Here is a 23,319-nt window from a genome sequence, read left to right on the forward strand (position 1 = left end):
CAGAGACAGTCAGTCAGCTTCCAATAAAGACCCTATACAAATACTCATCCCAGTGAAAATATCCAGAAAATAAGTCTAGTGACTGTACTCAATCTACACCACAGTTAAAGGAACACCCACATGCAGAGATGAGAAATAACCAATGCAAGAACTCTAGTAACTAAAGTGGCCAGAGTATCACATGTCCTCCAAATGACTGCATCAGTTCTCCAACAAGAGTTCTTAATCATGCTGAACTGGCTGGAATGACAGAAACAGAATTCAGAATATGGACAGGAACAAAGATAATCGAAATTCAGGAGGATGGCAAAACCCAATCCAAGAAAAATAAGAATCCCAATAAAGTGATAGAGTAGCTGAAGGATGAAATAGCTAGTATAAAAAGGAACTTAACAAGTTGGACAGAGATGAAAAATACAGGAATTTCACAATGCAATCGCCAGTATTAACAGCAGAATGAACCAAGCTGATGAAAGAATCTCACAATTCGAAGACTGGTTCTTTGAAATAAGGCAGTCAGACTAAAATAAAAAAAAAAAGAATAAAAAGGAATGAACAAAGCCTCTGAAAATTATGAGATTATGTAAAGAGACTGAATATATGAATCACTGGCATCCCTGAAAGAGGGGGGGAGAAAGCAAACAACTTGGAAAATGTATTTCAGGATATCTTCCATGAAAACTTCCCTAACCTTGCTAGAGAGGCCAAGAGTCAAATTCAGGAAAAACAGAGAACTCCTGCAAGATTCTACACAAGATCATACCCAAGGCACATGATTGTCAAATTTTCCAAGGTCGAAATGAGAGAAAGAATGTTAAAGGCATCTAGAGAGAACTCGGGCAGGTCACCTACAAAGGGATTCCCATCAGGCTAACAGTGGACCTCTCAGCTGAAACCCTACAAGCCAGAAGAGATTAGGGGCCTATATTGAATGTTCTGAAAGAAAAAAAAATCTTTAACCAAGAATTTCATATCTAGCTAAACTAAACTCTCTAAGTGAAGAAGAAATAAGATCCTTTTCAGATAAGCAAATGTTAAGGTACTTCATTACTACCAGACCTGCCTTACAAGAGATCTTGAAAAGAGCACTAAATATAGAAAGATCACTACCAGTGAATACAAAAACATACTTAAACACACAGACCAATGTCACTGTAAAGCAACCACACAAACAAGCCAACATAACCACCAGCTAACAGCACAATGACAAAACCCTATCCACACATATCAATATGAACCTTGAACGTAAATAGTCCAAATACCCCACTTAAAAGGTAGAGTGGCAAGCAGGATAAAAAAGTAAGACTGAATAATATGCTCTCTTCAAGAGACTATCTTACACATAATGACACTCATAAGCCCAAAATAAAGGGATGGAGAAAAATCTACCAAAAAAATAAAAAACAGAAAAAAGCAGGGATTGCAATCCTAATTCAGATAAAACAGATTTCAAACCAACAACGATTAAAAAAAAAAAAAAAGACAAGGGTATTATATAATGGTAAAGGGTTCAATTTAATAAAACCTAACTATTCTAAATATATATGAACCCAATACAGGAGCACCCAGATTCATAAAGCAAGTTCTTAGAGACCTACAAAGAGACATCGACTCCCACACAGTAATAGTGGGAGACTTCAACACCCCAATGACAGTATTATACAGATCACTGAAGCAGAAAATTAACAAAGATATTCAGGACCTAAACTCAGCACTGAACCAAATGAATCTGATACACCTTTACAGACGTCTCCACCCCAAACCAACAGAATATACATTCTTCTCATCACCACATGGCACATACTCTAAAATCGACCACATAACTGGACATAAAACGATCCTCAATAAATGTATAAGAACTGAAGTCATTCCAAACACTCTTTCAGACCACAGCAAAATAAAAATAGAAATCAACACAATAAAAATCACTAAAAATCATATAATTACATAGAAATTAAACAACATGCTCCCGATTGACTTTTGGGTAAAAAATAAAAGGCAGAAATCCAGAAGTTCTTTTAAAACAAAGAGAACAAAGATACAACATACCAGAATCTCTGGGACACAGCTAAGGCAGCATTAAGAGGGAAATACAATACCACCAAATGTCCACATCCAAAAGTTAGAAAGATGTTAAATTAACAACCTAACTTCACAATGGAAAGAATTAGAGAAGGGAGAACAAAACAACCTCAAAGCTAATAGAACTGAGAAATAATTTAAAAAATCAAGGTGAAGTTAAGGAAATCAAGGCATGAAAAACTATTCAAAAGAGCAATAAATCCAGGAGTTGGTTTTTTGAAAAAACTAACAAGATAGGCCACTAGCTAGACTAAGAAGAAAGAAGATCCAAATAAACACAATTAGAAATGACTAATGAAATGCAACCACTGACCCCACGGAAATAAAAATAACCATATGCTCTATGTACACAAACTAGAAAACCTAGAAGAGATGGAAAAATTCCTGGACATATACACCCTCCCAAGACTGAGTCAGAAAGAAATCGATTCCCTGAACAGACCAATAATGATCTCTGAAATTCAATCAGTAATAAATAGCCTACCAACCAAAAAAAGCCCAGGACCTGATGGATTCATAACCAAATTCTACCAGATGTACAAGGAAGAGCTGGTACCATTCCTACTGAAACTATTACAAAAAAATTGAGAAGAAGGGACTTCTACCTAACTCATTCTATGAGGCCAGCATCATCTTCATACCAAAGCCTGGCAGAGACACAATAAAAAAGGAAAACTTCAGGCCAATATCCTTGATGAACATCGATGCAAAAATCCTCAATGATATACTAGTAAACCGAATCCAGTGCACATCAAAAAGCTACTTCACCATGATCAAGTAGGCTTCACCCCCGGGATGCAAGATTGGCTCAACATGCAAAAAATCAATAAATGTGATTCATTACATAAGCAGAACTAAAGACAGAAACTACATAATTAACTCAACAGATCCAGAAAAGACTTTTGATAAAATTCGACATCTGTTCACATTGACAACTCTCAATAAACTAGCTATTGAAGGAATATACTTCAAAATAATAAGAGCTATCTATGACAAAACCAGAGTCAACATTATACTGAACGGGCAAAAGCTGAAAGCATTCCCCTTGAAAACTGGCACAAGACAAGGATGCCCTCTCTCACCACTTGTATGCAACATACTATTCAAAGTCCTAGTCAGAGCAATGAGGCAAGAGAAAGAAATAAAGCGCATTCAAATAGGAAGAGAAGAAGTCAAACTATCTCTGTAGATGACATGATTCTATATCTAGAAGAACATGCAGTCTTGACCAAAAAGCTCCATCAGCTGATAAACAACTTCGGTGAGGTTGCAGGATACAAAAGCAATGTACAAAAATCACTAGCACTCCTATACACCAACGACAACCAACCTGAAAGCAAAATCAGAAAGGCAATCCCATTCACAATTGACACACAAACACACACACACACTCCCTAGGAATACAGCACACCAGTGAGGTGAAGGACCTCTACAATGAGAATTATAAAACACTACTCAAAGAAATCAGAGAAGACACAAACAAATGGAAAGACATCCCACGCTTACGGATAGGAAGGATCAATATTATGAAAATGGCTGTACTGCCCAAAGCAATATACAGTTTCAATGCTATTCCTATCAAACTACCAGTGACATTAATAGAACAAGAAAAAACGATTTTGAAATTCATATGGAACCAAAAAAGGGCCCGAATATCCAAGACAATGCTAAGCAAAAAGAACAAAGCTGGAGACATCATGCTACCCAACTTCAAACTACACTACAAGGCTACAGTAACCAAAACAGCATGGCAGTAGTACAGAAACAGGCACATAGACTAATGGAACAGAATAGAGAGCCTAGAAATAAGGCCACACATCTATGACCATCTGATCTCTGACAAAGCTGACAAAAAACAAGAAATGGGAAAAAGACTCCCTATTCAATAAATGGTGATGGGATAACTGGCTAGCCATATGCGGAAGATTGAAGATGGACCCCTTCCTTACACTATATACAAAAATCTACTCAAGGTGGGTTAAAGACTTTAATGTAAAACCCAAAAGTATAAAAACCCTGGAAGACAACCTAAGCAATACCATCCTAAACCTAGGAATGGGTTTAGATTTCATGAAAGAAACCAAAAGCAATCACAACAAAAGCAAAAATTGACAAATGGGGCCTAATTAAACTTAAGAGCTGCTGCACAGCAAAAGAAATTATCAACAGAGTAAACAGACTGTAGGAGATTGGTCAGGGTGGTGGGAAAAATTGTAGAAAGATGCAAACCTTCTTGGAAGTCTGGGAGGTTTTACAAAAGCTTTGGAAAAGCATTTGGCTGAAGGCAGCCAAACCCTCTTATCCAGAGCCTGAGAGCAAAGGTTAGATAACAAGGGGATATAAAGGAATTGATCTAGATAAGTTAGTTTACTTAGGCCTTGGAACCTGGCCTTTAATCATCCATGTGCAGGACTGCTCTCTCCAGGGAGGGCGACCATGTTAATTACCCACAAGTGTGTTGACTCAAAGCCTTTGTCATTAAATCTGTACTAAATAAATGCCCGCAGCACCAGCTTGTCAGGGCTGTGGCTGCTACAACTCTTTCTGTCAGTGGTCTGGTCCCCTAGCCCACTCTTTCACTCAATACCTGTGTCTAAGTGCATTATTTCATCCATCATTCAGCCAGGGTCTGTGGGTCAGACCCAGCAGGTGGCGCTCCATGTGAGGAATGCTGCAATGGATTGCGACGGAACCCTCAAAAACAAAGGTTAAAAGACTGCGCAGTCAGTAAGTCAGTAAGTCATTGGTGTCCACTTGGGATTTCCAAGTTGGAGGGAACTGTTCAGGCTAGGGTTTCATCATAGGACAACAGTTATCAGCTCAACAGCAACAGTATATAAAAGTATTGAAACAGCTGCTTAAAGCTAGCAGAGCCTTGGTTTTGCAGGCTCAATTAAGAGACCTAATGCAAACTACTGTTTCCCATAACCCGTGGTTTCTGAAAGAAAGTGCACTACACTTGGAGATCTGGGAACAAGTGGGTAGAAATCTTAAACAACATGATGCACAAGGGCAATGGGTCCCAATAACATCTTTAACGTTATGGGCTTTAGTTAAGGGTGGCTCTGGTCCTGCTCTACATAGAAGAGCCTAAAAAGCGAAGGCAGGAGGAACTGTCACCTACCTTACTCCCTCCATCTCCCTCAGCCCCACTGTTTCTGGGAAAAAATAACAAAGAGGAAATGAAGGTTTTGCCTGAGCCCCCTCCTCCAAAAAATTGGAAAAAAGACAAGGGATATGCTATAGCTATGGGACCCTGTCTTAGACAAGCGGCATTAGATAGGGAGCTCTTAGCTTGCCTGGTAATGCAAGATTAACAAGGCAATCAGGTACATGAATCCATTTCTTTTAATGCTTATAAAGAGCTAAAAGAAAGCATTAAAGAAAACGGAGCCACTAGCCCATTTACAAGAGTGTTAACTGAGGCCACTCTGCAGACCTCTTTCTAACAATTTCTCCCCTACCCCTAACGTGGCTCTCTCAAAATCCTATTTGGGTAGAACAGTAGCCTTTAAAGGGAGAGAAATTACAAAGAGCCCGTGAAGTAGCTGAGGAGCAATTAAAAGCCAACCATATAGAACCGTCAAACAGTCCTTGGAATTTGCCCATTTTCATCATTCCCCAAAAGTCTGGTAAATGGAGACTTTTGCATGACTTACGTGCTATTAATGCTAGTTTGCAACCTATGGGGCCCCTTCAGCAGGGGCTCCCCTCCCACGTGGCAATTCCTCGAGATTGGCCTATAATCATTATTGACTTAAAAGACTGCTCTTATACTATTCCTCTTGCAGAACAGGACAGAGAAAAATTTGCATTTACAATACCAGCTATCAATAATGAAAGGCCAGCTCACTGATTTCATTGGAAAGTGCTTCCTCAAGGAATGCTAAACAGTCCTACCATGTGTCAGTATCATGTAAATCAAGCTTGGCTCCCCAGTAGAAAAGAATTTCCTAATTGCAGGATTACTCATTTTATGGATGATATTTTACTAGCAGCCCCAACAGAGCTAGTACTTTTCAAGTTACATGCCTCTGTCATAAAGAATACACAGTTAAGAGGTTTAATCATAGAACCTGGAAAAGTACAGATGTCTTCTCCTTGGAAATATCTTGGGTACATACTAATTTCCCAGTCAGTAAGACCTCAAAAAGTTAAATTAAATACTAGCAACTTACATACCTTAAATGATTATCAGAAATTACTCGGCGATATTAACTGGATTTGCCCAACCTTGGACATAACTACTGATAAGTTACAGAACCTGTTTTCTATCTTAAAAGGCAATGCTGCCCTAGACTCTCCCAGGTATTTAACTCCTGCAGCACAAAGGGAAATTGAAGAGATAGAGCAAGCTATTTCTCAGAGACAACTAGATTGCATTGATACATGGTATTCAGTTCAATTATTTGTTTTTCCCACTAAACACTCCCCTATAGATGACCCCAGGGCAACGCTTCCTAGAATGGGTTTTTTTGCTCACACACCGGGACTAAAACACTCTCTCCCTATATCCAGTTAGTCAGTAAAATCATTTATTCAGGATGCAGATGATGCAATCAGCTGCTAGGTTATGATCCTGGTATCATCAGGATTCCTTTAAGTAAAAAGCAATTCGAGGCAGTATTGCCTTATCTATGGACCTGCAAATAGCACTCTCTGATTACAAAGGCCATATAGAGCATGCCCTTCCTGCTGACAAACTCCTTCAGTTCTTATCTTGTACTTCTGTGGTTTTGCCTACTAAAATAGTTCAATCCCCTATACCTAATGCTTTAACAGTGTTTACTGATGGCTCTGGTAAACATGGAAAAGTCGCTGTCTGGTGGAAATCACGTAATTCCCCCACTTGTTCTGGATTTACTAGCACTCAGAGAGCTGAGATTGGAGCCTTACTATTGGCCTTGGAAACTTTTTCCATTCAGCTCATCAATATTGTTAGTGAGCCTGCTTACTCTGTTTATTTATTGCAGAACCTTGAGACAGCCCTCATTAAGGCCACTCTGGAGCCCACCCTGTGTGCACTTTTTCTCTGACTTTAGCATTTGCTAGATCAACATACACATCCTATTTTTATCACACATATTCGAGCCCACAGCTCACTGCCTGGCCCACTGGCTTATGGCAATGATCAAGCAGATGTACAAGTTAGAACATCACTGTTTGACCAAGCCATCCAACCGTATCAATTTTTCCACCAAAACTAGAGAAACTTATCTAAACAATTTCAACTTACCCAGAGACTAGCTAAACAAATTACCCGGCAATGCCCAGATTGCCAGCTCACAGTCATGTCCCCTCCTTATACAGGTGTTAACCCTAGAGGACTAGAACCTAATCAGTTATGGCAAACACCATGTTACACATGTGCCTCAATTTGAAAAACTAAGATATGTACATGTATCCATTAATAACAATTCTCAATTAGCACTCATGCCTTTCCTGGAGAGTCCACCCGATATGTCATTAAACATCGTCTTTTAACTTTTGCATTTATGGGGCAGCCTACAAAAATTAAAACTGATAATGGTTTGGCTTATGCCAGCTCACAATTTCAACAATTTTGTCACAGTGGAATATCCAATATTCCACAGGCATCCCTTATAACCTCCAAGGAGAGGCCACGGTAGAATGTACCCACTCTATCCTTAAAAATATGCTCAGAAAACAAAAAAGGGGGAATATGAGTAAGGACCCTGCAACACTACTAGCACAAGCCTTATTTACCCTTAATTTTGAAAATTTAGATGATAAATTTCAATTAGCTGTAGAAAAGCACTTTGCTAAAACCTCTCAAGACATAAGACCTGCAGTTTTATGGAAAGATGTAAGCAGTAATGTATGGTGTGGTCCAAATGAATTGTTAACATGTGGGAGAGGATATGCTTGTGTTCACACCCTCTCAGGTCCTCTTTGGATTCCAGCACGATGCATCAAACCTTACCATAGCATGGCTAGGACCCAACCTGGTACCAGAAATAAAGAAAATGACCCTATAGGACCTACAGCCCCAGACAATGTGGCTTCCTCAGACGACATAGGCCCTGGACAGGACACTGAAGAAGAGAAGTTAGAAGACTGAGCGAATCTGCTCTGGACACAGACACCATTCAATCCAGATAATTTGTTCCTTCCTATGCTTTATTAACCTTTTTAATACTTTCACTTTACCGGCAACCCTCACCTGTTACTTTCTATTGGGCCCATCTCTTAGATACGCCTTTCTTCAGCTCTATTACTTAAACAAACACCCCCTTCTCAGCTTCTAACAACACAACTGCTTGGCTAAGAGGGAATGACATGCCCCAAGTGGTGTTCCTCAATAATGGCACACATTGGACTAAGGTGCCAAGTAACACTACATGTCACTCCTTAATTGGAAAAGAATGTTGCTAATTATACTCATATTTGTCTTCTATTATTTACTAACTCTAGGATGCAAAGCCGGAATGTGAGCAGTGCCTGCCACGCCTGACAAACCTGTTGCTGCACACAAATGTACTCTTCAATCAACAAAACCTGATGCTAAAAACAGAAAAAGGGGAGATGTAGGAGATCAGTCAGGGTGGTGGGAAAAATTGTAGAAAGATGCAAACCTTCTTGGAAGGCGGGGAGGTTTTACAAAAGCTTTGGAAATGGATTTGGCTGAAGGTAGCCAAACCCTCTTATCTGGACCCTGACAGCAAAGGTTAGATAACAAAGAGATATAAAGGAATTGATCTAGATAAGTTAGTTTAACTTGGAACCTGGCCTTTAATCATCCCCATGCATGACCGCTATCTCCGGGCAGGGTGACTATGTTAATTACGCAAAAGTGTGTTGACTCAAAGCCTTTGTCATTAAATCTGTAACTAAATAAATGCCTGCAGCACCAGCTTGTCAGGGCCACAGCTGCTGACTCTTTACAGCACCCTCCTCGGGGGTCTGTAAGCGGCCAGGTCCCCTAGCCCGCTTTTTCACTGGATACCTGTGTCTGAGTGCATTCTTACATCCGTTGTTCGGCCAGGGTCTGCAGATTGGACCTGGCAACAGACAACCTACAGAATGGAAGAATTACCTTTAAGATTAAAATACGGTATTATAATGCTATTTTTATGGTTTTATGGGAGAATTGCTATGAATAAAGACTCAGGCAAAAGAAATACAAATTAAAAATTTAAAAACATTAAACAGATTCTAAACTCCTGAAGTATAAGATCAGAAGAACTTCCAGACTAGGAGTTCTTGACCAGTTAAATAGGATTTAATGCCTCATTTGAGAGTCCACTCATCCACTCTGCAAAGAATTTCTAGTATTGCTGAAACCCTAACAACCAGGGATATCAACATTTATACTCTCTCCAAACTCAGAAAAATAGAAAGTAGCAACTTTTCACAAAACGATGAGAATATATCATTTGAAATTGTGAGCTCTCAAATTGTACTGTCAGAAACCTAAGATTCTATGAATTACTAATAAAGTCTGTAAATGTATAATTCGAATTGAAAATATTAACATGAAAACTTATTGCTGATTGAGTATCCTTAATCCAAAAATCTAAAATCTGAAATGCTCCAAAATCAAACTTTTTGAGCAACAACATCAGGATCAAACGAAATGCTCATTACAGCCTTTTGGCTCTAGATATTCTGGTCTGGTAAGTATATATATATATATAATGGAAATATTCCAAAATCCTATAAAATATGAAAACTGAAATACTGTCACAAACAATTTGGACACAGGATACTCAACCTGTATATGCCAGTTTTAGCATATAAGAAACCATTAACCTGCTAACCCTCATTTATAGTTAGTAAATGCTATAAATTTGAATTTATGAAACAAATTAGTTATAATAGCATTCATTTATATTTTATATATTGAGTTTCTAAGAAAGATTTTAAAAGTTGCTGTTTTTAAACAAAGTGAAAACCATTTATCTAGATTCTAGAAAATACACAATCAAAGAATCTGAAGATAATGAAAATAGAAGGTGACTGAACTGTTACTATTTTGTAACTCTTCATACTCTAATGCCAATCAAACCCCCTGGATGTTACAGTATGTTCAACAGTAAAATCTTTGTAAATAACATTTTGTAGTTAGTGAAAATACATGTTCTATGTAAGCCAGTGTTTTGAAAATTCTAATGAACACAAGGTCAATGTTGAGATGTAGCAAATTTTTTCTCTAGGCTATGAGGTAAAACAGGTGTATACTTACTCTTCATCTTTGCCACAATTCCTATTTACAGCATGAAGGATTCAAATGCCTTCAAGAATAGCAATATACACCAGAGAAACACAAAAAACAACAAAATATCCCAATATTCTGGCATTGTTTGGAAAGTATCATCAGGTCTTTGGTATGTAATGTTATCTTATAAAACCTTATGCAAGACGATTCTGGCATCCAGTTTGAGAGTAATTTAACTACTTGAATTCAGAAGAATCCCAGAATTTTTTTTTTTTTTTAACCACACACCACTTAAATGAAAGGATGCAATACAAATAAGCAGTACCACCCTTTAAAACAGCATATGCAAAGGATACTCTTCACTATTCCGGATGTCAACCACCAGGAGCTTTGGTTTACTGGACTTTGTTTTCTTGGTGGGTGTTTTGAAGTGGCCTGTCACTGTGAGCTCACACAAGTCAATCAGGTCCTCTGCTGAAATCCGTGGTGACACTTCTGACTTTAGGTCATTTAATAGGATGGATTCTCTTGACTGAAAAAAATAATGTACAAACAAAAAAAATTGAGAATATTATAGAAAAACAAATTATCCCCAGTAATAGAATATCTTGATACCAAACAATACAGCACATAAGAGAAGAGGAAACTATCTAATTTTCGCAGTCTATTGTATAATTCAGTGGTCTCCAACCCCCAGGCCATGGACTGGTACTGGTCCATGGCCTGTTAGGAACTGGGCCACACAGCAGGAAGTGAGTGGCAAGCGACTCAGCAAAGCTTCATCTGTATTTATAGTTGCTCCCCATTGCTCCATTACAGTCCGAGCTCCGCCTCCTGTCAGATCAGTGGTGGAATTAGATTCTCATAGGAGTACAAACCCTGTTGTGAACTGCATATGTGAGGGATCTAGGTTGCATGCTCTTTATGAGAATCTAATGCCTGATAATCTGTCACTGTCTCCCATCACCTCCAGATAGGATCATCTAGTTGCAGGAAAACAAGCTCAGGGCTCCCACTGATTCTACCTTATGGTAAGTTGTATAATTATTTCATTTTATATTACAATTTAATAATAATATAAATAAAGTGCACAATAAATATAATGTGCTTGATTCATCCTGAAATGATCCCCCCCATCCCAAACCCAGTCCATGGAAACACTGTCTTCTAGGAAACCAGTCCCTGGTGCCAAAATGGCTGGGGACCGCTGGTGTAACTGATACCTTACTATTGGGGTTTACTTCTTTATTATTTACACCTATAGGAAAGCATTATTGTTTTGATTGGCTGCAAGCTCCTGGCTCAAACATGTAGAAAGAGATGAGGCAAAGTTTTCCTTATGAGAGTGCTTTAGAAAAAACAGCTCCTTTAAGTACGTTTCACTTTTCCTTAAATATAAATTACTGTTGTTTTGAATTGCATTAATTTTGACTCAGGTAATATGAGAAATTGCACTGTAATTAGGCATACATAGTAATTAAAGAAACTGGTTCTAATATATGTATTGGACTTTCACAATATAATTTATGTTATATATAAATGGTTGAGTGGAAACTTGATTCTCAGAGATGAATAAAGAGCACCCTAATGCTGTCTTAAATAGTAAACCAAACTAACAATGTGTCTTAACTGGGAAGGAGGTAAACTCAGGACTCCAGGCTATCAAACCCATCCATTGGTTTGTGTCTATGATATTGCATAAAAATGATTCAGACTAAGGGCTATTTACAATTATTCTCTATGTTTCTTAGTAGAAAGAAGGATGAGCCTTCCCCCATAATAGGCAATGCAATACAACACGACTAAATTAAACATAAATTTATTGAGCACTAGTGATCTCTTGAAATCTTATGTGACATGACTTGAAAATTTAAACACTTTAGGCTGGGCGCGGTGGCTCACGCCTGTAATCCCAGCACTTTGGGAGGACGAGGTGGGTGGATCACGAGGTCAGGAGATGGAGACCATCCTGGCTAAACCGGTGAAACCCCGTCTCTACTAAAAATACAAAAAATTAGCCGGGCGTGGCAGCGGGCACCTGTAGTCCCAGCTACTCGGGAGGCTGAGGCAGGAGAATGGCCTGAACCTGGGAGGCGGAGCTTGCAGTGAGCCAAGATAGTGCCACTGCACTCCAGCCTGGGTGATAGAGACAGACTCCGTCTCAAAAAAAAAAAAAAAAAAAAAAAAAAAAAAACACACACAACACACACACACACTTTAAAAAAACAAGTGATTAACATATGAGGATTCAAAAAATTTTAATTTATGTTTCATAAGTTATCAAAATAGTCTAATAATCATCTCATTTACTCATTTTCTCTTTTCTCAATTACACTGTGGAATTCTACACTTAGAATATCCAACTTAGAATTTCTAGGTAACAAAAAATAAACCATATAAATCATTTACCAGACAGATTTATTTAAAAAAATGGTTTTCAATTGGAGTTTCATGTCAGCTCTCACTCCTTGGGTTTCCCCACTTGTACTCTGAATTCTTCAGTGGTAAAGCACTTGTTCTCTCACTTCATTAACTTTTAAATAGAAATGGAAATTGCTAAGCTTTATGAGTTTATGGCTTTTAATAAAAAATAGGCATTAAGAATCTTAATTTTTTAATATTAAGAATTAAAGCTACTTAAACATCCTGAAATTAAAAATGCTTCAGAAAGATTAAAGAGTTTTGAAATCAGCAAGCCATACAATCAATGCTTCCATCTCCTTTTTCATTAGATTGCAATCTCTACAGGTATTTTTTCCGGCCTTCACATGAAGTCATACATTTATGAAGATAAAATAAAGAACTTTTTGATTAGCCTAGTTCCACTTTTAGTCATTTTGTGATGAATGCGGCATTTCAAACTGAAGTTTCACATGAGTGAAAAGAGTGCCCTGACTGATGAAGAAGAGGATTTGTCCAAAGTATTCTTTATGAAGAACTGAGTGATTTAAATGAAGATTTGACCTAAGCATTGGTTCCAATCAAATGCACCATATGGAAGGAGTTTTTCAAAGGAAAGGTATTGCTATATGAAATGGTAAGACGAGAAGGAGAGGAATTGCTGACAAATTTAAATGTTCTAAACTTCTGTGAATGTGTATGTGTAAAGAACTTGAATGTATACAAGTTCTTCTGCAAATGAATTTTAGGAGATTAGCAAATTAAATTTAGAACAAATTATACTACTTTGCTTTATGAAGAAAATAATTACAGTATTAAAAACACAGAATTTAGTTTTTCATAGTTTTATAAGCAAATTTACTATTCATTTAAAATTTCCACTTAGAGGCATAAAAGTAAAACTGTACAACTTTTGTCTTATTTAGTATTATAGATATTGTGTGTCTATATCACATTTTCCTTGTGTGAATGGGGGTTTCAAATTCATGAGACTTTGTTTATGGGTAATGGAAAAGATTTAGGATAATTATAAACAACACTGGAAATGTCCATCAATTGGGGCAGAAATTTTTATTTCTGCCCAAAAGCCTTTATATACACTGCATGTTAAACTTAGAGGTCCACCCAGAAATAAATCAATGTATTTAAAGCCAACTGATTCTTGACAAAGCCACCAAGAACTTTCAGCAGGGGAAAGGACAGTCTTTTCAATAAATGGTGTTAGAAAAACTGAATATCTATATGCAGAAAAATGAAACTAGACCCCTATCTCTTACTACATGCAAAAATCAGATAAAGATGAATTAAAGACTTGAATATAAGACCTGAAGCTATAAAGCTACTAGAAGAAAACATTGTGGAAATGCTTCAGGACATTGGTCTGGGAAATGATTGTTTGGATAAGACCTCAAAAGCACAGGCAGCAGAAGCAAAACTAGACATAGAATTACAACATTCTAAAAAGCTTCTTCACAGCAAAGAAAACAATCAACTCAGTAAAGAGACAACTTGCAGAATGGGAGAAAATATGTGCAAAATCTCCATCAGACAAGTGATTAATAACCAGCAATATATAAGGAACTCAATAGCAATAATAAAATAATCTGATTTACAAATGGGCAAATGATCTGAATAAACATTTCTCAAGAGAAAACATACAAATGGCCGAAAGATATGTGGAAGAAAAAAAGGTTAACACCACTAATAAACAGAGAAATGCAAATCAAAACCACAATGTGATATAATCTCACCTGGGTTAAAATTGCTGTTATCAAAAAGGCAAAAACCATGGATGTTAGTAAGGATGTGGAGAAAGGAGAATGCTAGTACACTGTTGGTGGGAATGTAAATTAGTATAGCCACTATGAAAAACAGCATGGAGGTTCCTCAAAAAACTAAAAACAGTTGTGCCATATGATCCAGCAATCCCACTACTGGGCATATACTCAAAAGAAAGGAAATGAGGATATCAAAGAAATATGCACTCTCATGTTCATTACAGCACTATTCACAATAGCCAAGATACAGAACTAACCTAAATGTCTATCAATGGATGAATAAAGAAAATATATATTTATTAATATACACAATGAATTACTATTCAGCCATTAAAAAAGAAGGAAATCCCGCCGAGTGTGGTGGCTCATGCTTGTAATCTCATTATTTTATTGTGCCACTGCACTCCAGCCTGGGTGACAGATCAAAACTCCATCTTAAAAAATAAATAAATAAATAAAATAAAAGAATGAAATCCTATCATTTGCAGCAAAATGGATGGAATTGGAGGTCATCATGTTAAGTGAAATAAGCCAGGCACAGAAAGGCAAATATTGCATGTTCTGACTCGTATGTGGAAACTAAATAAGTTGATCTCATGGAAGTAGAGAGTAGAACAGTAGTTGCTGGGAAAGGTGGACAGGGTGGGTTTGGGACATAGGGAGAGAGTGGTGGGGTGGAGGTGGTGGTGTCGTGGGAGATGGGGATGAAGAGACGCTGGTTAATGAATATGGAAATACAGTTAGATAGAAGGAATAAGTTCTAGTATTCAATAGCACAGAAGAGTGACTATAGTTAACAATAATTTATTGTGTATTTCAAAATAGCTAGATTTGAAATATTTCCAACACAAAGCAATGATAAAGACTTATGGAGTAAATCTATATAAAGTATTTAGAATGGTGTCTGACAAGATATGTGCTCTATAAATTTTTATCTTATACCTCTTTTCTCACCCCTCACCATCTTGTCCCTTATGCTTTAGCATTAGCACACTACTTGCCTTTTCATGCCACTGTGCCTTTGCACATGTTGTTCCTTCTGCTTAGAAAGCCACAACCTGTCCATCTAATAAATTCCTGCTTGCCTTTCAAATCTCAGTTCAAACACTACTTTCTCTGTGAAGAAAGCCTTTCTTTTTAACTCCTGACTGACAAAATTTCTCTTCTATATCTTCACAGGTATCTGGTATACATTTTTATTATAATGAGATGAGTCATTTCCCACTAGACTAAAAGCTTCTCAAGCATGAGAAAAATTATTTTTATACCTTGTTTTCCTCAGGACCCACTGTATTATCTGACACACAGAAAGTATTAAGATATATATACTGATTATAAAGGAATAAAATAGTATTTCCAAATCATCTACTTTTCATGAGTAACTTTGTGCTATGAGGTATGTATATGTAACCAAAACAGTGTGGACGTACCTCTATTATAGTAATTACTGTTTGTGAGACATTGTCTATTTCTCCACTTGACTTACAATCAGTCTCCTTGAATGGAGGTTCCATGTGTTTTTATATTTGTATCTCGAAAAGCTAGCACAAGGTCTGCAACAAAAAAACTCAATGGATATTTGACGAATGAATGAATGAGTGAATAAAAAATATGATTAAATGATTCTGCAGAGCAGAATCAATTCTTATATCTGGATTATCAGACAAACTCTTCAGGGATGGCAAAGTCATCACATGCTCTCTGGCATCTGAGCACCATGATGATTAATAAAGAACACTAAAATGTATGTCTGCCTCAATAATTTGTCAACAAAGTCATCTTTTGTTTCCTCAACTGAAAAACTGGAGATGACAGTTGCTACCATTTAAAGCTTTCAAAATTGTGCTCTAATTAACTGAAAGAAGTTGGCTGGGTGCGGTGGCTCATGCCTGTATTACCCAGCCCTTTGGGAGGCTGAGGCGGGCAGATCACAAGGTCAGGAGATCGAGACTATTCTGGCCAACATGGTGAAACCCCATCTCTACTAAAAATACAAAAATTAGCTGGGTGTGGTGGCATGTGCCTGTAATCCCAGCTACTTGGGAGGCTGAGGCAGGAGAATCGCTTGAACCCAGGAGGCGGATATTGCAGTGAGCTGAGATCGTGCCACTGCACTCCAGCCTGGTGACAGAGCGAGACTTCGCCTCAAAAAAAAAAAAAAAAAAAAAAAAGAAGTTAGGTAAATATAAAGGAGGCCAAAAATAAACGAAAAATCCCAAACTATCTTTAGGAAAATAGGCAAAATAATTTAATAAGTATATCAATGAAGAGAAAAACAGACAAATATTAGTGTTGACATTTTGGGGAAAACAAAGTTCAAAAATCTGTAAATGGACTGAGTGCGTGCATGTGTGTGAGAGGGAAAGAAATTACAAATCAGAAAAACTGTGTTTTTATATTCTTTTTCTTTCTCATTTTTAATCATATTATGAGAACATATATAAGCATACAGAAATATTTTTAAAAATACAATACTCTGTACAATTGTATATTAATACATTAAAAAATATTGATCCAAATATTCCCCAAAGAGTAGAAAACCTCAGAAAACCTACATGTTCATAGGCCTAAGTACACCTGAATCAACTGGGGTGTGTGCATGTGTGTGTGTGCATGTTTGTGTGTGTATGTGTTCAAAAGTCAAAAAGTCATAGAAAACCTCAATAGGTCTTTTTAAATATAGCTAAAATTTTAAAGTTTTCAAATGATTGTTGCAGAAAGTTGCCAAGCACAATTTTTTTCCAAACAATTCTATCTCATTTTCAAAGTATAGGGAATCCTCATGATATAATAACTGCTCAAAGGCACAAAAAAATGGAAAAAGTGCCCCAGGCCATTTTATTTATGAAGCTGCCTTAAGCTAATATTTAAATCTGACAAGGATAGCACTACACACACACACACACACACACACACACACACACACGTGTGTGTACACACCACCCCCACCCAGTATTCCTTAGAAAAACAGATTTTAAAACTCTAACAACTGTAAAGGCTGAATGCAACAGCAGTTTTTAATACTTCCATAAAAATGACTTAGGACATATTTCAGGAATGAAAGATGATTCAATATTAGGAAAATTTTAAATATAGCTCATCAACTTAATTGGTCAAAGGACACAAATATGTAATCAACACTATAAGTTACATAAGGCCAGATGTGATACAAATTCACATCGACTCCCAATTTTAGAAAAAGAAAACCCCACTGTAGAGCATACCAGAAGAACACTTAATTAGAATAATGAAACATGTTTTTTGAGACAACTATGCTTTATCTTAAATATTTGACATTCTACTTATCAATGAATCACTAGAAGCAGAGTTATTGAAATCAAGATGCATATAGTCTTAGAAAACCCAGAATAATCTGAGGAAAATCCAATAAAACTGCAAAGAATTTCATTAGGGTTTAGTTACAACATACACACAACAAAATGATTAGCTTTTCTATACGGCAGCAGTAGGCAGAAAATGTAATAGGCAAAAGCTTACATTCATGATATCACAATATTCATCCAAAATAAACTACCTAGAATTAAGCTTATATTTAAAGAAAATGAAATAGTTTCATGCAAGACGTTTGAAAAAATGAGGAGAGGGGCTATTAGATGCTTTCTAGAAAGATTCAATATTATAAAAACTTTATTTTTCTTTAGGGCAATGTATATAAGTATAATCAAAATTCTAAAATAAATCATATTTTCTATTTTGAAACTTAAATTTTGAAGTTTATTTGACAAACTAACTAGACAAAAATGCCAAGAAAATATTGGAAAATAATAAATAAAACATACTGTCACATATTAAAAATGTACAAAGTTAACATTGTATGATATTGCATCAGGAAAGACTAAAAGATTAATTGGATATAATGGAATGCACAGAAGCAGAATCAAATACATATAAATATTTGGAAAAGAAAAGAATGTCATGTCAAATCACTGGGTGATGATTTGAAATGGCATCACTCTATTCTTTTATTTTGTTCTTTATTATTTAGAATATAGTATTGGGATAACTTGTTAACTGGAAGAAAGTAAAACTGTGTTTCTATCTTACATAATACAGAAAAATGATTTATATAGACTAAGCACTTATTTTATTTCAATTTCCAGGATACATGTGCAGGACGTGCAGGTTTGTTACATAGGAAAGAGGGCCATGGTGGTTTGCTGCACCTATTGACCTAGGTATTAAGCCCCACATGCATTAGCTATTTATCCTGATGCTCTCCCTCTCTCCGCCCCCTGGACAAGCCGCAGTGTGTGTTGTCCCCCTCCCTGTGCCCATGTGTTCTCATTGTTCAGCTCCCACTTATAAGTGAACATGCGGTGTTTGGTTTTCTGTTCCTGCATTAGTTTGCTGAGGATAATGGCTTACAGCCAGATGAAGCACTTCTTAAGTATAAAGAAATGAAATCACAAAAGAACAAGAGAAAGTATTGATGACTTGAAACATTTACGTGTATAGCAAAGATGAATTCTTAAAGAAGAGTAATGTATGTGAAGAATACAAATTTAAGATTTCCTTTTTGTAACAAATAAAAATCCTGCTTTGTCAAAAAAAAAGAAGGGGAGATATAAACATATACTTGACAAAAGAAGAAACACAAATAGGTAATAAAAATGTTTTACGTCATTAATAATCACAGAAACATAAAGATGTATTTACAGTCATAGAAATACAAAAAGTAGGTAAGTATTCTGGTTATCTTCTGTTTGTCCCTCCAGATTCACTCTCCACTGGTCTCCACCTTGCTTTCTGCCCTACGTGGCAACCTGTTTAGACTGCATCAATAGGGACTTTCAATCCTCTGCTTTAAAATGGGTACAGACAATAGGAAGAGTGAGGTCACAGTATTCATTCCCCTAGTATATTGGCTTGGCTATGTCCCTTGACAAAGGACACTGTGCTTCTCAAGATAGTGCTCTCTACTTGTCCCTCTTATCTATCTTCTGGTAACCACTTATTCCCTTAACTAGAGGTGGTAACAGGTCTGTAGCTAATATCCATAATTTACTCCATTATCTCTTCCATTTCCCCCCAAACGTACCATCTTGTAATTACTATCTCTAAATAAATTCATTTTAAGTATCCTAATTTGAGGGTACTAATTATTGGTGATGGAAAGAGATACCTAGTGAATGTATAAATCAACATAAACTTTCTGGAGAAAAATGTATAATATGTATTAAAATATGCACATCTTTTAATCTAGAAATTTCTTAGAAATTTGTTCTATGGACAGTCACAGATTATACAAAGTTGCACGGAAAAAACATTTGTCAAACATACTATTTTTCTTAAATTGTGAAAAACAAAAATAATGTTAATACACAGTAAAAGAGGATAGAACAAATAGCACTGAACTCATGTAAAGAAATTCCGTTCACCAATTAAAACTATGTTTAGAAAAAATATTTCCTAATGAAGAAAATGTTCAGGATATATTATTAAGGGGATATTATATATTATCAAGGAAAAAAGACCCCGTAATACTATAATTATGGACCACTTTTGCGCTAAACACACACACACACACACACACACCACAGAAACTGCAAAAGTGGTTATTTCTGAGTAGTGGAATTTTATTTTTGTTCTTCCTGATTTTCGGTGTTTAGGTTTTATTCATTAATGATGAGCTACTATTGAATAATTAAAAACATAAAAATATGCAACTTGTTTTCAATCAGCATTATTCAACTCTCTTAAATACTTCATAACTATGAATCTAATTGTTTTAAGATAATTCTGATGAAATGTTTACAGCAATGTAAAAAGACTTTCCATGTGAGAAGTCATGACTATACTTATAATAGGTAATCAGATCTGCCACTGAAAAACATGCAGAGTTGTTAAAAAAAAATAAATATTATTTTTAAATTCAGATTGATATGGACTAGCTGTGTCCCCCCCAAATCTCACCTTGAACTGTAATAATCCCCACATGTCAAAGATAGGGCCAGGTGGAGATAATTGAATCATGGGGGTGGTTTCCCCCATACTCTTCTCATGGTAGTGAGTAAGTCTCAGGAGATCTGATGGGTTTGTAAATGGGAGTTCCCCTGCACAAGCTCTTGCCTGCCGCCATGTAAGATATGACTTTGCTCCTCATTTGCCTTCCACCATGACAGGCCTCCCGAGCCATGTGGAACTGTCAGTCAGTTAAACATGTTTCCTTTATAAATTACCCAGTTTTAGGTATGTCATTATTAGCAGCATGAAAAGAGATTAATACAGTAGGCCAGGCGCAGTGGCTCATGCCTGTAATCCCAGAACTTTGGGAGGCCGAAGCGGGCAGATCACCTGAGGTTGGGAGTTTGAGACCAGCCTGACCAAGATGGAGAAACCCCGTCTCTACTACAAATACAAAAATTAGCTGGGCGTGGTGGCGCATGCCTGTAATCCCAGCTACTTGGGAGGCTGAGGCCAGAGAATTGCTTGAATCCAGGAGGCGGAGGTTGCAGTGAGCCAAGATCGCATCACTGCACTCCAGCCTGGGCAATAAGAGCAAAACTCCCTCTCAAAAAATAAATAAATAAAAATACAGCAAATTGGTACCAGTAGAGTGTGGTGCTGCTGTAAAGATGCCCAAAAATGTGGAAGCAAGTTTGGAACTGGGTAACAGACAGAAGTTGGAACAGTTTGGAGGGCTCAGAAGGAGACGGAAAAAGGTGGGAAAGTTTGGAACTTCCTAGAGACTTGTTGAATGGCTTTGACCAAAATGCTGATAGTGATATGAACAATAAGGTCCAGGCTGAGGTAGTCTCAGATGTTGATGAGGAATTTCTTGGGAACTGGAGTAAAGATCACTCTTGCTATGAAAAGAGACTGGCAGCATTTGCCCCTGCACTAGAGATCTGTGGAACTTTGTACTTGATAGAGATGACTGAGGGTATCTGGTGGAAGAAATTTCCAAGATGTAAAGCATTCAAGAGGAAGCAGAGCATAAAAGTTTGAAAAATTTGAAGGCTGACAATGTGATAAAAGAAAAACCAATTTTCTCGGAAGAAATTCAAGCCAGTTGTGGAAATTTGCATAACTAATGAGGAACCAAATGTTAATCACCAAGATAATGGGGAAAATGTCTCCAGGGCATGTAGGAAACCTTCATGGCAGCCCATCCTATCACAGGCCTGGAGGCCTAGGAGCAAAAAATGGTTTTGTGGGTGGGGCCCAGGGCCCCACTGCTCTATGAAGCCTCATGACATGGTGCCCTGCATCACAGCTGCTTCAGCTCCAGCCCTGGCTAAAGGGGGCCAGTGTACAGCTCAAGGCCTTGCTTCAGGGGGTGCAAGCCCCAAGCCTTGGTGGCTTACATGTAGTGTTGGGCCTGTGCTGCACAGAAGTGCACAGAAGTCAAGAACTGAGGTTTAGAAATATCTGCCTAGATTTCAGAGGATGTTTGTGACACCTGGACATCCAGGCAAAAGTTTGCTGCTGGGGCAGAGCTCTCATGGAGGACCTCTGCAGGGCACTGCCTAATGGAGCCGTGAGAAGAGGGCCACAGTTCTCCAAACCTGAGAATGGTAGATCCACTGAGAGCTTGCACTGTGAGCCTGGAAAAGCCGCAGACACTCAATGCTAGCTCATGCAAGCAGCTGGGAGTGGGGCTGTACCCTACAATGCCAGAAGGGCAGAGCTGCCCAAGGCTATGGGAGCACACCTCTTGTATCATGTGACCTGGATGTAAGACATGGAGTCAAAGGAGATCACTATGGAACTTAAAGTTTAATGACTGCCTTATTGGAGTTTGAACTTGCATGAGACCTGTGGCCCTTTTGTTTTGGCCAATTTCTCCCCTTTGGAATGGGTGTATTTACCCAATGCCTGTACCCCCCTTGCATTTGGGAAATGACTAACTTGCTTTTGATTTTACAGGCTCATAAGCAGAAAGGACTTGCCTTGTCTCAGATGAGACTTTGGACTGTGGACTTTTGAGTTAATGCTGAAATGAGTTAAGACTTTGGGGGACTGTTGGGAAGGCATGATTGGTTTTGAAATGTGAGGACATGAGATCTGGGAGGGGCCAGGGACAGAATGATATGGTTTGGCTGTGTCCCCACCCAAATCTCACCCTGAACTGTAATAATCCCCAAGTGTGAAGGGTGGGGTCAGGTGCAAATAATTGAATCATGGGGGTCCTTTCCCCCATACTGTTCTCATGGTAGTGAATAAGTCTCATGAGATCTGATGGTTTTATAAATGGGAGTTCCCCTTGCCTGCTGATATGTAAGATGTGACTTTGCTCCTCATTCACCTTCCGCCATGACTGTGAGGCCTTCCCAGCAAATGGAACTGTGAGTCAGTTAAACCTCTTTCTTTTTTAAATTACTCAGTCTTGGGTATATCTTTATTAGCAGATTGAGAACAGACTAATACACAGAAAAAGTCTAAAAATGATAAAAAGAGATAATTAAATAGGACAGGCTTTCATGCATTCAAGCCTGGAAAACACACAAAAGATAACATACACGAGTCAATAAAAAGTGTTTTAGGTTCACTGAAATGTTTCATTGGTAAGGCCTACTGTACCATTTACATGAAGGAATTTTTAAATAAACTAATGTTTATCTACATTTTCACAAAACATATTTAGAATTTACAGAAAAGGGCCCATTGGCTACATGTAAGAATATTTAGGCTGGTCGCAGTGGCTCACGCCTGTAATCCCAGCACTTTGGGAGGCCGAGGTGGGCCGTGGCCACTTGAAGTCAGGAGTTTGAGACCAGCCTGGCCAACATGGTGAAACCCTATCTCCACCAAAACTACAAAAATTAGCCGGGTGTGGTGGTGGGTGCCTGTAATCCCAGCTACTCAGGAGGCTGAGGCAGGAGAATTGCTTGAACCTGGGAGGTGGAGGGTGCAGTG

General features: G+C 37.7%; 1 protein-coding gene across 2 annotated transcripts in view; it reads right to left on the reverse strand.

Moving 5' to 3' along the window:
• The window catches only part of TBCK (TBC1 domain containing kinase), a 262,615-nt gene that overhangs the window by 61,777 nt on the left and 177,519 nt on the right, over positions 1 to 23,319 (reverse strand). For both annotated transcript variants that reach the window (XM_030819188.1, XM_030819189.1), the window contains one exon: positions 10,618 to 10,793. In XM_030819188.1, coding sequence (XP_030675048.1) covers positions 10,618 to 10,793 — 176 coding nt within the window. The remainder of the gene's footprint in view (positions 1 to 10,617; positions 10,794 to 23,319) is intronic.

The sequence above is a fragment of the Nomascus leucogenys genome, chromosome 9, assembly GCF_006542625.1.
Source record: "Nomascus leucogenys isolate Asia chromosome 9, Asia_NLE_v1, whole genome shotgun sequence".
NCBI classification, from domain to species: Eukaryota; Metazoa; Chordata; class Mammalia; order Primates; family Hylobatidae; genus Nomascus; species Nomascus leucogenys.